At 33.7% G+C, this 14,650-nt stretch overlaps 1 protein-coding gene across 1 annotated transcript in view; it reads right to left on the minus strand.

Moving 5' to 3' along the window:
- Positions 1 to 2,923: 2,923 nt before the first annotated feature.
- LOC144447371 (CUGBP Elav-like family member 3-A) overlaps positions 2,924 to 14,650 on the minus strand; it is a 120,618-nt gene continuing 108,891 nt past the window's right edge. Inside the window, exons 5-14 of the mRNA XM_078137356.1 lie at positions 14,494 to 14,573; positions 14,444 to 14,452; positions 13,093 to 13,235; positions 11,281 to 11,459; positions 10,906 to 11,043; positions 10,523 to 10,600; positions 9,481 to 9,573; positions 8,935 to 9,093; positions 8,118 to 8,270; positions 2,924 to 4,348 (exon numbers count right to left, since the gene is read on the minus strand). Of these exons, the coding sequence (XP_077993482.1) occupies positions 8,143 to 8,270; positions 8,935 to 9,093; positions 9,481 to 9,573; positions 10,523 to 10,600; positions 10,906 to 11,043; positions 11,281 to 11,459; positions 13,093 to 13,235; positions 14,444 to 14,452; positions 14,494 to 14,573 (1,007 nt within the window). The 3' untranslated portion in view covers positions 2,924 to 4,348; positions 8,118 to 8,142. The remainder of the gene's footprint in view (positions 4,349 to 8,117; positions 8,271 to 8,934; positions 9,094 to 9,480; positions 9,574 to 10,522; positions 10,601 to 10,905; positions 11,044 to 11,280; positions 11,460 to 13,092; positions 13,236 to 14,443; positions 14,453 to 14,493; positions 14,574 to 14,650) is intronic.

The following is a 14,650-nucleotide window of genomic DNA, read 5'->3' on the forward strand; positions in this document are numbered from 1 at the left end:
ATAGAATCAAGTACAACGACTACCAGTACTGTACAAGCCATCAAGATGGTACGACAATCACTGAGTTTATAGAACTGGGATAAGGTGGTATGTTTTCATCAAAATAGCCAAGACACCATCATTACTACTTCACACAAGCATATACGTACAAAACCCTTGAACAAAGCCATCAAACAAAAACTGAAACAGGTCTCAGAGAGTCATTTAAAAATAAAACGCCATTCTCTCTTGTATATGCAATTTCTTGGTATAAAAATAAAAATTGTTTGAATTCTTTCACTTCCTTCTCACAAAAGTCAACTTCATCATTCCTTTAAGTACAATAGTTATATTTTCAAAAAAATGATCTTTTTTTTTTGTTTACTACTAATATCTGGCATAGACTGCTGTCTTTAAATGTATCCTGTTTATCTAAAAATCGTTCTTCACAAGTGTCTCATTTCCAAATCCAACAGCGCAAAGCCTCAGTATATTCAGAACCATCGAACTAGAACTTAGTTCACAATTTTATAAATCAGATATCATCAAGTTATTCTTATCCTCTGATTCAACAATAGTTGAATATTGTTTTGTGAATTACTTACTGCTTTTCATTTGACCTCAAGGTCAAAGAGGCTTTGCATCCAACCAAATCCTTCAAATCAATATGAAAGACTAGGCAAAGTTTTTTGTCTTCTTCTTTAAGTACATAAAATCTTAACGCCAGATTAAATTGATTCCTTTTCACTACTCATCTACAAACCGCAAGCTTTCAACTAATCATTCTCTGCTCTTAAGTATAATATGTGAAATTTTGTGCAACTCTTTTTAAATACCATGAAATCTACAACTACATAAAGAAATTTCAGTGGTGTACATCATCCGACTTTTCGTTTGATTTGAAAATGTAATATTTCAAAAGTGCAAAAAGTGTCATGATAAATAATATAATAGGAATAATATAAATAGCATAACAAATAATCAGAAATATTATCTTAACTTCACCCCTGTGTATATCAAGCTGCCACCCCCACATCAAAATCCCATAACCCGACTTCATTGGACAGGGAACTGCACAACACACAACACTATGAAGGTATAGTATTAGCACAGGACAACTGGTAAGTGGATACCCAAAACTTGTGTACATGCACAGAAAAGACTGTTAAGTAAAATATTTATATCCAGAAATCTTTACATTGATTCGTAGAAAATAGAAACATATTTTTTGTACAGTAATTCATAAAATTGCAATTGATTGTTGTACTTGATGAATTGACAAGCACTTAATATTTAAAAGTCTTGGTATTGAAAAGTTCATGCTCCTTTCGAAGCAGCAAATATTTCACAAAATTATGAAAAATTATGAAAAAGTGAAGCTTTGTAAATTCAACCATTTTCCCATTAAACACCAATTCACCATGTACATACTCTATACAGTGGGGGAGGCAGCTTAACACACACAAGGGGGTCATAATACATACAAATCTCTTAGGAAAAAATGACTTTACATTAAATAATTCCTTCTTCTGCAAATAAGTTTTTATATCATCTGAAATAAATATATCTAAAGCTTAAGTAACTTGAAATTGAAGAGACAGGTCTCTGTCTAAGCAATGCAATGCAATGCATAAAATTGCCTTGGCGAAATTGAAAATTGATTGTTTGCACACTGCCCTCTATGACCAAAATTATAGTTACTGTTGTTTTTTCTTTGCACACATCCGCACAGGGTGTCCCTTACCTGTGGAACCTATTCAGCTCTTCAGTAGCAGAGCAATAAGTCATGAAAATATTGTCATGTGCAACCTGAAACTTAGGAAAAATCTCAACTACATTCTAGATTGTCTTTGCTGCAATAAATCCTGATAAAACATGCCAAACATTTCATTCCATTCATTGGCTATTATACTGTACTACTAAGCATTGATACTGGTGCGAGGTACACAATAATTATTATCATTAATTTTTTTGTGCTTTTTTGTCTTTTTTGTAGTTAACTACTAAAAGGTTATAGTTCAAATGAAAGGTCAAAGTTCAAAATGAAGTCAGAAATCTTTTTCAGTTGTTTTTATCGTTTTCTCGGATGGAGTGAAATGATAAGGGCTCCATAAGAAAACTTTCCAAAAACTTACCTTTTGGGAGGATTTGGTGTAATTTTGAAAAGATTTCTGAGTCTTCAAATTTGTTAAAAAGATAAATTATGATATGTCTTGTAGCTAGAAGACACTAGTTACTTCAAGTTATTACTGGTTAATAACACTACGTCTGGAAATCTCAGTTACTAGTCTCCAATGCAATTCACCCTCTCTATATAAATGCTACGTTACCTTCTGGAGAATGGTATCATCCAGTCTCCTGTAGTTATACCATTATATTAATTTACATATCTGGGATATACTTAAAGCTGTTTGCTAGGAACAATAAATAGGAATATTGCACTTTTCATGGAGTTAAACCTTCAGTTATATGAATGAAAAAAACAAAACTTTTGATCATAACTACAGGATATCACTTTGTTTTTACTTAATTATCCATATTAATTTCTTTTTGGAATGTCTTGGTGGTTTTTCTTTTTTTTAGTATATCTCTTGCAGGGGATACAGCTGCCAAAAGTGTTAACATTGTCAAGTCTAAGAACTCCAAACAAAACAAAACAAAGTGAATTTGTATGTATAAATTGTATCGAACTTTTCAGATTAGCATTGCGTCTTGTTATGAATACCAAACCAACTTTGTAAAAGTTGATGGATATATCGTACTGTAATCTTTCCAAAACACACACAGCAGAAACCTTCAAGAATGATGTCATAATTTTCAACATTTTTTGACCCTTCACCCCATTTCAAAATTCATCCTACAATACAATAGAATGTACCAAACAGTATAAGGGGGAATCGACACAGAGCTTTATTACACACGATCTATTATGTCTGCAAGGAGATATCATATACTGATCAAATTTTTAGCCCATCACATTTCAAAGACAAACAGTTTGATACATAGATCTCCCCTGTTTTGATGGTACAATCCTGTTGTTTGCAGCTATCTCATCCATGGGATGAAGTGATTAGATGTGTAAGAATGGGGTGACCGATTAAGTAACAAATGCAAACTAGTTTGTAAACTGAAACATTTAAAGCAATCAAACTAAACTTGGCACAATGCCAAGATATCAACTGAGTTAAACATGGCATGCAGCCAAGAATTTTACTGAGTTAAACATGGCACAATGCCAAGGTAGCAACTGAGCTAAACTTGGCAGGCAGCCAAGATTTTTACCTAGTTAAACATGGCACAATGCCAAGGTATCAATTGAGTTAAACTTGGCAGGCAGTCAAAATTTTTACTGAGTTAAATATGGCACAATGCCAATATATCAACCGAGTTAAACTTGGCATACAACCAACTTTTTACTGAGTTAAACATGGCACAATGCCAAGAAATCAACTGACCAAGATGTTGATTTGACTCAAAGCCAAGATAACCACTAAAAACCAGATCGTGAAACTTGGCAAAATGCCAAGACATGAACTGTTGTAAATAGACCACTGAACAGAGGCAATGTACAGTGGGGGAACCTGGATAAATAATTAACCTGATACAGCATATATTGCACTGGGAATGGCAGTGAGCACAGAAATCCTACACTCAATATCATAGTCGTCTTGTTTCCTGTCAAGATCAAAGTGTCTCATATTCTAATATTCATGGATGATGAGCATGATAAGGGAGAATATCTAGCGATCAAACATTTTGGAGATGAAACTTTTTGAAACTCCCGCTAGGAGTGTTCTTCACCATTTCATCAGTGACTAACTTGTAACACTGACAAATAGTAACCAGGTCTATTGTACTTTCTTAGTTCATACTAAATGCATGCAAAAATCATGCAACTTAATTTGTCCATTGAAAAATGTGCACATTTTTACAAGGTGTGTCAATGTGAGTTATGTTGTCATGACGATATCTCACTAGACTTCGTCCCTTCACATTGTCATCATCATCATCATCATCATCATCATCATCATCATTGTCGTTGTCATCATCGTCATCATCATCATCATCATCATTATCATCATCATCATCACCAAATAAATCTGTTACTTTTTTGCTGATAATATACAAACACCATCAATCAGTTCTTCTAAGCTATGTTTATCTACATGATTCATTAATAACGCAATTCTTGGCACCGCTTTACTTCTTTTCGTCTTCTTTCACTAATATTTCTGTGTCTTCTGCTTTCTTTGTAAGTTTCTCTTAAAGTAAAAATTTTTCAGAGCGAGGTAGGCTGGACTTCAAATAAAAAAAATGATTGCTGGTTGTCATGGAAACCTTTCAACTGTTGCTATGATACGTTATCTACCTGTCAAGGAGAAAGAAACATAAAAAATTTATATAACATATCGTAAAAATAAATTTACATTTGAACAGAGAATAGTAACAAATAATGCAATAGTAATCAAGAAAATGGGATTCATGGCTAGCTGTGTTTTTACTGTACCAGGGCTTTTTGTGGAAAAAAAGAGTCTATTTTGAATATATAAGACAAGCCATTGTGTCTTCACAATCCCTCTATCTCCATGGGGTTTGCTGTTACTTTTTTGACCAATACTTCCTAAAGGATAAGTGTCTTGAAAAACTATGCTGACCTTGCCTGGGTCATTTCATTTAGGAATTATCACATAAATATTGAAATGGACCTGAGTTGATTAGCATACACAAACTAATTATGCAACTAATTTTTGCTACTAGAGAGCGCTATAATGTTTTCGTTAGCATGAAACATGTGCCACAGGAGATCCCAAACAAAATGTTGAATTCTGTCCTTTGACTATGAATGACTACTAATTACAGTAAAATAGACAACCTATATCCTGACGAGGTGATTGACATCAAATCTCTGATTAGAGATGAACAAAAATTTAGTTTATAAAAACAGAGCATAACAATGAAATTGAGAGTGCATACTTTTCCACACAATGCAAACAACCATTGAGTACAGTACAACATATACAATGGGCAGTGTGGACTGACTGTCAATGGTTACTATGGTAACACATGGATACACAGGCAACAATTGTTAATATATCAAATTTACACAAGATAGTGGTCTATAAAAATTGTAAATTATTAATGTACGCGTAACTATATAAAGTAATTATAAAAATTAATATTTTCCATATTAGTATGGAAACAATAATGAATATTAGTGACTAGTTTCCATGGTTATCATTACTTATTACTCACAGAACAACAATGCAAGAGTTTGCAATGTTTTATTTTCTGACAGAAAATTACTTGTCCTCATCACCCAATATCCCATACTCTAATTCTGACAGATTAGCAAGGTTTTATTCAGGAACAACTTGAAGACTTTGTCCATCGTTTGTTTGACAGATATTAAACTACATCTAACCATTCCCAGAATGCTGTTTGATAGAATATTTACATATTTAACTATATTTCACCAGGCATTTCCCAGAATGCTGTTTGAGAGAACATTTACATCTTTAACTATATTTCACCAGTCATTTCCCAGAATGCTGTTTGATAGAATATTTACATATCTAACTATATTTCACCAGTCATTTCCCAGAATGCTGTTTGATAGAATATTTGCATATCTAACTAATTTCCCAGAATGCTGTTTGATAGAATATTTAAAGGACATAAGCTGAGTTCATTCAGTACTTCTTTTATGGGTAAAATCTAAAATCTGACAACATAATTTACTATTCCAAAAACCTTGAAATTTTCTCTAAAGAATTATTTTCGCTTATTTCACTTGAAAACAACAACACAACAATACGTAGTGTCTAAAATACCTTCTTGTATATGAACACAATATACAAGTCTGGTGATTAGTAAAAATTAGTCTGTGTAAACAAGCTGAAGACAGTAAAATTGCCAAATTTTATTGTGGCAAATTTATCGAGATTTACAGTTTACATGACAATGTGCAGGAACCTTCGTTTTTTTTGCCATCAACTGCTAACATCATGATCACCAGAAGATGATATATCTATGCAAATCAGAGGCATGCATCAACAGGTAGATTATAACCCTCCAATAGTTGAATCAAAAGTTTCAGTATTTTCTTCAGAGATAAAAACCTATAAACTGAGCTTGCACCATTAAGTTCTAGAAACTATTGTGATTATACAGTGGTCAGAAACTGACAGCATTGGATACTTCTGCTACAAGTCTAACTTTATACATAAAGTACTATAGACTAAATCCTGATGAAATGCTATTTTTTTGGACAATATAATTTCAAGATACACGTCAAAATATTCAAATTCCTGTTGTTGGTGTGTAGATACGAATATCTAAATGGTTAGTTACCAAGGATATATCACATGACAAAAAGCTTTACATCGAAAACACGTTATTTAAGCACTGGAAGATGACAACTTGTTAACTTGGTTTCACGGTTTCTATTTGTTAAATTTAGTAGAGGGAAGAGTACGGGGATGTAGTCAAAATTGAACAATAACAACTAGAGAGGAAGTCTGGAGAAAATACACAAAAAATTGAGAATTAATAAAAGCTGATCAAAGTAAAATTGAAGCAAGCAAATCAATGATTGGAGGAAAGAAATCACGAAGGCAACCATCTACCATAAAGACTGTACAAACTTGACTGCAACTGAAACAAACAAACAAACTGAAAATAGAAATAAACAACTAAAGGCCTCAAAAGATATGGACCATATAAACCACAGCTGACAGAAGTGACAAACTATCAAAAACAATGCACTGACGACATCTTGCATGGCAAACCAGCCACTTACTCGTTAGCACCTGTCAATCAAATGTTGGTTGCTATGGTGACTACTCATAGGCCAAACCATATCATCGATGCGTTTAGTTTTGGTCATCTGGTCTATTGGTTGCCATAGGAGAAGGGTGTGCAAAAGGGGGAGAAAAGAATGAGGCATGATGGGAAGGAGTGCAAACCATTGTGCAACTTAAAAAAGTTGGAAAAAAGTCAAACCATAAATGTCAAAACATTTGCAAAGTTAAAGAGATATATAAACCTGACAAGAAGCAAATGCTCAAGACATTATGCAAAGACATTTACATTCAGTTTCCATGGCATTCTCTAAATGAAAAAACGTGCTGAATGTGTTGTTTTTTTTGCAGAGCAATACTAAACTGGTTCATGCTGCCCTCAACAACAGGACAAGTACATCGTATGACAAATGAGAAGAGTGAAGACTAACCAACAAACAAACACAATTTACTGACACAGGTACAAACACTACAGTAACCACGGTAACCGTCTTTGGAAATGTGTCACAATCTACACATCACCATACTATAGTACTCTTGCATAAGGTAGAAGAGATTTGCATACCATTTGCATACGATTTATAAGTGCTCTGTGTGACTGCTACAGTTTGACATACACATTGATCTAACTTCACACTACACAACAGTGATGTAAAAAGAAGCTAGCAACCAGTTCCATGGTTTCACTAGTTTACTGTTACAAAGCTACATGTATGTTTTTACAATACTTGTCAGACAGTTTAAAATGAGGCAAACTTTGTGTCCAGGAATTGGTAAATCTCTTAGACAAATCTACCCTCAAATCTCATTTCTACATCACCGTTGAAACAAAACAAAGCAATGTCAAAGGTCATACAGCTATCTGCCAAAGTAGAATATGTAAGTTTCATCTTGTACTAACCAAGGCAATAATGCCTATTATTGTACATTCTAAAGTATAACTACTGAATACACAAAGCCACAAGTCAATAACATCATTGTGAACTATTTGGCTAACTGCCAAGTTATAATTAAAGTAATCAATTTTCCGTTTTTTTCAAAAATAATAATCATTTATCTACAAATATGAATATTCCACTTGTTTCCTAATTTTGACAACATGATGTACATGTACTCTGTGATGTCATCAACTGATGTGAAGTCAAAAAGTGCACAAACTGGTTTATTCTGTGATGTCATCAACTAGTGTGATGTCATAATGTATGCATAAAGCGATTTACTCAGTGATGCCATGGGATGCTAAAATGTATGTAGACAAGACCTATACACATTTATACCTTGGCAGACAGCTTCAAAAACACAAGTAAAGTGTTGTCTGTAAACATTACGTCAACTCACCTAAACGAAGCCAGCAGTGTGCACTTTAATAGGGTTTATTGGCATCCTTAGGTCTTTTGAGTTGAACTTTTAGACGCTTCATTCCTATTTGAAAGCCATTCATGGCTTGAATGGCAGCTTGAGCACTGGTAGGGTTGTCAAAGCTTACAAATCCTACAGTGTAAGAAAATAGATGCATCCATTCATTTCTACTTTGAATATGATCCAGTAACAAGGTCCAAGTTACTCATTTTCATGTTATCTGACTCAGTGGTTATAGTAATGTCATTTCTCGTTTATTGAAATTCGTTCCATCAACGAAAACAAGAATTTACTATCGACGAAAAATAGGTTTTCCTTCTTTATTATGCAGTTGGTACATTCCCAAACTTGTTTGTGTTGTTTTGGAGAAACATTGCATGTTTTTCAAAGACAAAATTTTCTAAAGACTGAGCCAAGTTGTGAGAAATATGTTTGGGATGTTTTCTCTTTGTCCTAACTTCATTGCAATGGTTAAATCAGAGTGTAGCATATTTCTAATTATGACCATTACATCGTATAAAATTCATGAAAACACTGTTTACAAATATACTAGCTTACCAAGCGAGGGCGCCCTTTGGATGCATGTGTGAAACTGTGTCAGTGACCTGGCTTTATCAACCATACTATATCACATTATTATAAAAGATGACTTTTTTTCTGTCAAAAAATATTTCTGATTCTCATATTTTTGACGTTTTTTGACACTTTCCTTTCCCGTCAATTTGTGGTAATTCATTTTATTTTCATTCTATCATAACATGGATTGTAATTATGTAAAAGATGTAGTGGTACTCACCAAAGCATTTACTTTGATTGGTAGCTCTATCCACAAATACTTTGGAGCTGATAACATTACCAAATGGCATAAACATCTGCATTAATTCTCCATCTCCAAATTCTTGTGGTAGGTGATAAATAAACAGGTTACATCCCTCAGGACCTGCAAAATACATGGCTACAAAACATTATGAAAACATACATTTAATATTTGTCATATAAGTACATACATACAAACAAACAAACAAACAAACAAACAAACAAACAAAGGTCATAGGTCAGTGATACTAATCTCATTCTACTTCATTTTTACTAATGAGCTTCTTTTTGCAGGTTTTTTCTTGTTTTTTGTTAGTAACTTTAACTGGACAATGTATACTCAGATAGGTGGAGGGGTTGGGGGAGGAAATGAAGATTGAGGAGGGGCAATTCTGCTTGGGTTTATAGATTTCAAATTTGCATGGATTCATTCAATATTCAGAATTCTGTTAGACTCAGTTTACTGTCATATTTTTTCTAATACAAAAATTTCATAAAAATGAAATAACAGATTGCTGATATTTACCATAATTTCCTTCACGTTGCTGGGTTGGCATGGCAACATTAGTCTGTTGAGTAAAGGCTTGAGAAAGCTGGCCATAAGCATTCGGGTAAGTTGCTGAGGAGATAATAAAAATGTTAAAAATTCATAGTTATTAACCAGGTCTAGACATACGTATCAATTATTAATGTTATTACAAGCTAAGTTAACTTTGTGGCGTGATCATAAACAGTGCTATCTATCATGGAGTGAACAAGACTGACAGTATGACGTCAAAAGCTCTCAACTGCAAAAATAAGTTGTGTATACTCGTTCAATTTTTTACTTAAGCTACGTTAGCACTTGCAAAGTGTTGTGTTAATCATGTATAGAACAATATTCCATTAGCCCGAGTTTTGAATTGAACATGAACAATCATTTAAGATATACTGAGACTGCTAGTTTGTATTCGAAAAAAAAGGTAAATATGATAAAATTTGGAAACATTGTGACAATTGTCCTCTGCTTGAAGTCTTTTTTGGTAAATAAATGGTCATTAATGATGTACAGGGTTGCTTGTAATTTTTCGTTTTGTTCATAGAAGGTAAATATTATTTGATGACAGTTACAACAATTATCTTACAATAAATTTGACCAAGTATGACGACGACAATATTTGTAAATTATTCCAAATCTCTTTTGATAATCAACAACCAAATATACCAAACAATACAATATTTAAAACACTATACTTTATGTACCTATATAAACAGATGTACACTTTATCAAAATTAAAATTAACTTCCACTATTAATTAAACACAACCATTAAACTGTACAAACATGGGTGTGATTCATCCAACCCATCAGATATGAAACTCACAGTGTATACTTTAAACGTTATTGGTAACACTAAACTAAATGGGGTACGACATCTAGATATAGACAACAGTTAAAAAAGGATGCAGATCACGATGTCGAAATTAACGACATAAATTATCATCATGCTACAGTGTTGCAATAGGAAGGGACACTTAGCTAATTTGAATATTATAGAAAGGGACACCTAGCTAATTTGAATATACAACCTAATTGGTTACCAGCGTATTGCTGCATTCCGGTGTACGCTTGTTGTAATGGATCACCAGTTGGGGTACTTTGAGCTGCTGTTGAACAAATAACACACATAACAAAAAAAGTTGGTTACTAAGATTTGCATGTCATATTTTAAAAAAATGTTTGGCTATAAATGCTGCCAACAACAGTAAATTGTCAGAACAAATGAACATAAACTGAATAAAAAAAAGTCAATGTGTTATACATGCATTACTTTTTCTGATATTAATATTTGTAAATTTAATACAACTGACAATAGCATAAACTGACAATTTTGAGTAATAACTTACTGGTGATACCAGTGGCATAGCGCCCTCTATGGCAAAAAGTTATAATTTTGAATATTATTACTTACTGGGGTATTGATGGATACCATTGGCATAGACCGGTTCACCACTTTGTCCGTTAGTTTGTGCTGCCATGTTATAATTTGGGATTGTTGGTGAAGGCATGTTTGGTGTAGCACCATTGATACCAGCCTGAGTACCACTGCCTGTAGAGTGAATAGTCCAAAATCATCAGAATATCAAGAAGGAATATTGTAGCACAATGACAAAAATTTGTCAAAATAAAAAAAAAAAATTTCAGACAAAAGATAAGAAGTAATATAGCATTACACAAATGTTAGCATACTGTAAACTACATGTGACTGATGCTTTTTAAGTGTGTGAATATTGCTTTGTTAAAAGGATATCAAGACATTACAGGGAATAAAAGAAGTTGTTCTCACCGATCTCACCTGAGGTGGGAGTAATGGGTTGGGCCGGGAAACCGTTGGCTGCAGCAACTGCATTCATCTGCTGCATGTGTGCCAATGCTGCGGCCATTGGAGTGATGTAGCCACCCTGCGCTGCGGCCGCGGCCATCAGCGCTGCCTGTTGTTGCATTAACTGCTGAGTATGTGTGGGCAAAAAGAGAAAGAAAAATGTACTTTAGTATGCTTCACTACATATCACAACCTGGTTATTTCATTACATATTTGCCAATTATAATCAACTGAAAAATAATATGTTTATGATTTTGAAAATGAATATATTATCCTACACTAAGAACAGTGAAAATGTCTTTGTTCAATGTATTTATTCATTTATATATGGTAACTCCCTCTAATGCAGGAAATGGAGAGACATTTCATATTAACTTTCTGTATTCTGTAGTTTTGTTCCTTTTTGGAACCTGAATCAAAAAATAAATAAATATATAAGTAAATAAATAAAATACAACCATGTATCAATTCACACATCTATATTCCTATTACATTGATAGATATCTGAATGGTCTCAACAAAAACTGAAAAAACGAAAAAGCTTGACTAGCTTAATATTCATTAATAGTCAACTTAAACAAACTAGGGTAATGATATGAACATGTGATTTATTTTTAAACTGGGAACTGGAAAGCAACAAATGTTAATTTCGTAACCATACTTCCATTTTTTTAGTGTGATATATATTTTATGTATGTTTGAAGCAAGTCTTTCTCTCTGTAACAATTTTAACCTACAGACTGTGCTCACAATATTAATATAAATGTAATGTTTTTTTTTTACTTCAGGTCAAGGTCGTCTCTCCTGTGGCTATAAATCAAATTTTCATAATTTGCTGAGTATGCATTATGTTGATTAATTGTTAATTGTATTATTTGAAAGTAATCTAGTACTTTACAAGATTAATGATTCTATGCATTATAAATTAAAAATTGATAACCTTGAGGCCAAATAAAAAAAGTTTGGTTCCGGTTACCCGACCCCCACGTAGTTTTTCACGCCGACCCTAAACTTGTTTTTTACGTATTCGAGAAAAATAATAATAAAATCGCGAAAATCAGGAAGTCTCGCAAGAAATAGTGGATGCGGAAATTGACATCAACTAAAAAAGACAATATAAAACTATTCTTCCAATCTGTAATGGCTGTACATCTGATGAGAAGAAATAAACAACACAGAGACATTGAACCTGAACTAGACACTCACACAGAAAAAAATACACAATAAAATAAAATAAAAAATCTACCTACCCCACCTATTTTAAAATTGAATGTAATCAGAACCACACAATTTTTTTGAATGCCTAATATGTGAAATTCATATATTTCTAGTACAAGTATAAGCCCTTACATGTCCAATTTAGTGTATTGTTCTTTTCATAAATGTTTCCTCAATTTTTGATAATTTTTCAGTTTTCAAACCACCACATACTCATTTTAACATTTCATTTGGTACACACTATAATTTTATTTCACTTCATTATATCATCGTGTCACTGCAGAAAGGTCGTATCTGTGCATAGCAGATATATATATATATATCGTCACATCAGTGTAGTAAGGTATCTGCCTAGTATACAATTGCATACCAGATACAACCTTACTACACTGACGAGACGATATACCATTAGCAGTAATACAGTTATTCTGAACATTTTTCAAATCATATTATCATCAATGACATATTTATATGAATTTCACATCTGTTCATAAATCAAATTGATCATAACATTTTGTCATGAATTTCGCACAAGTTCGAAAATTAAACTGCACTACCTGGGCGTATGCCCCATATGCACCAAACTGTGTCAGAGCCATCGGATTGAACAGTCCTAACGGTCCAGCTATCTGTTGCATACGGCGGAGGGTACGTTCCTTGTCAGTGTCCGCAAACTTCACGACTATGGCGGAAGAAGCTCCCTGTGCACCCAAAATAAGTAAAATGAAGATTTGAAGATAAATAAAGTGCTTTTTACAATTGAAAAGGGGGGCAGGGGGTCTGTTGTACTGAGTTTTTTGTAATACATTGCATTGGAGGTGACTATAATACATTGCATTGGGGTGTCTGTAATACATTGCATTGGGGTATATATAACACATTGCATTGGGATATCTGTAGGTATAAAACATTGCATTGGAGGTGACTATAACACATTGCATTGGGGTGTCTGTAACACATTGCATTGGGATATCTGTAACACATCACACTGGTATTGGGGTGTCTGTAATACATTGCATTGGGGTGTCTGTAATACATTGCATTGGGATATCTGTAACACATCACACTGGTATTGGGGTGTCTGTAATACATTGCATTGGAGTGTCTGTAATACATTGCATTGGGATATCTGTAACACATCACACTGGTATTGGGGTGTCTGTAATACATTGCATTGGGGTGTCTGTAATACATTGCATTGGAGTGTCTGTAACACATTGCATTGGGATATCTGTAACACATCACACTGGTATTGGGGTGTCAATAACACATTGCATTGGAGTGTCTGTAATACATTGCATTGGGATATCTGTAACACATCACACTGGTATTGGGGTGTCTATAACACATTGCATTGGAGTGTCTGTAATACATTGCATTGGGATATCTGTAACACATCACACTGGTATTGGGGTGTCTATAACACATTGCATTGGAGTGTCTGTAATACATTGCATTGGGATATCTGTAACACATCACACTGGTATTGGGGTGTCTGTAATACATTGCATTGGGGTGTCTGTAATACATTGCATTGGGATATCTGTAACACATCACACTGGTATTGGGGTGTCTGTAATACATTGCATTGGGGTGTCTGTAATACATTGCATTGGGATATCTGTAACACATCACACTGGTATTGGGATGTCTGTAATACATTGCATTGGAGTGTCTGTAATACATTGCATTGGGATATCTGTAACACATCACACTGGTATTGGAGGTGTCTAAAATACATTGGGATTACAATGGCTATAATAATCTGTACTTCATATAAATCATCCAATCAAAAATTTTATAAATAAGGCCAAAATTTACTTTTTCATTACAGTGGTCTCTTATTGTATTTCTTTAATTGACCTTATGAGGGCGCTATACCACTGTCTATCAGTACTTTCTAGTTCACTTTTGTTGACTCAGAATAGCAACCATAGTGTATTCAGAGTTAGTACTCACTGGCAGTGTACGGCTTCCATTCACACTATTAATGGCTGCTAAAGCATCTTGTTTGGTGCTAAATTTAACAAATGCACATCCTGTGAAAATACAAACAAAATATAATTAATCACATTTCATTTTCATTGTGCATTTGCAAACTATCAACAACAATAAT

This window comes from Glandiceps talaboti, chromosome 16 (genome assembly GCF_964340395.1).
Source record: "Glandiceps talaboti chromosome 16, keGlaTala1.1, whole genome shotgun sequence".
Classification (NCBI taxonomy): Eukaryota; Metazoa; Hemichordata; class Enteropneusta; family Spengelidae; genus Glandiceps; species Glandiceps talaboti.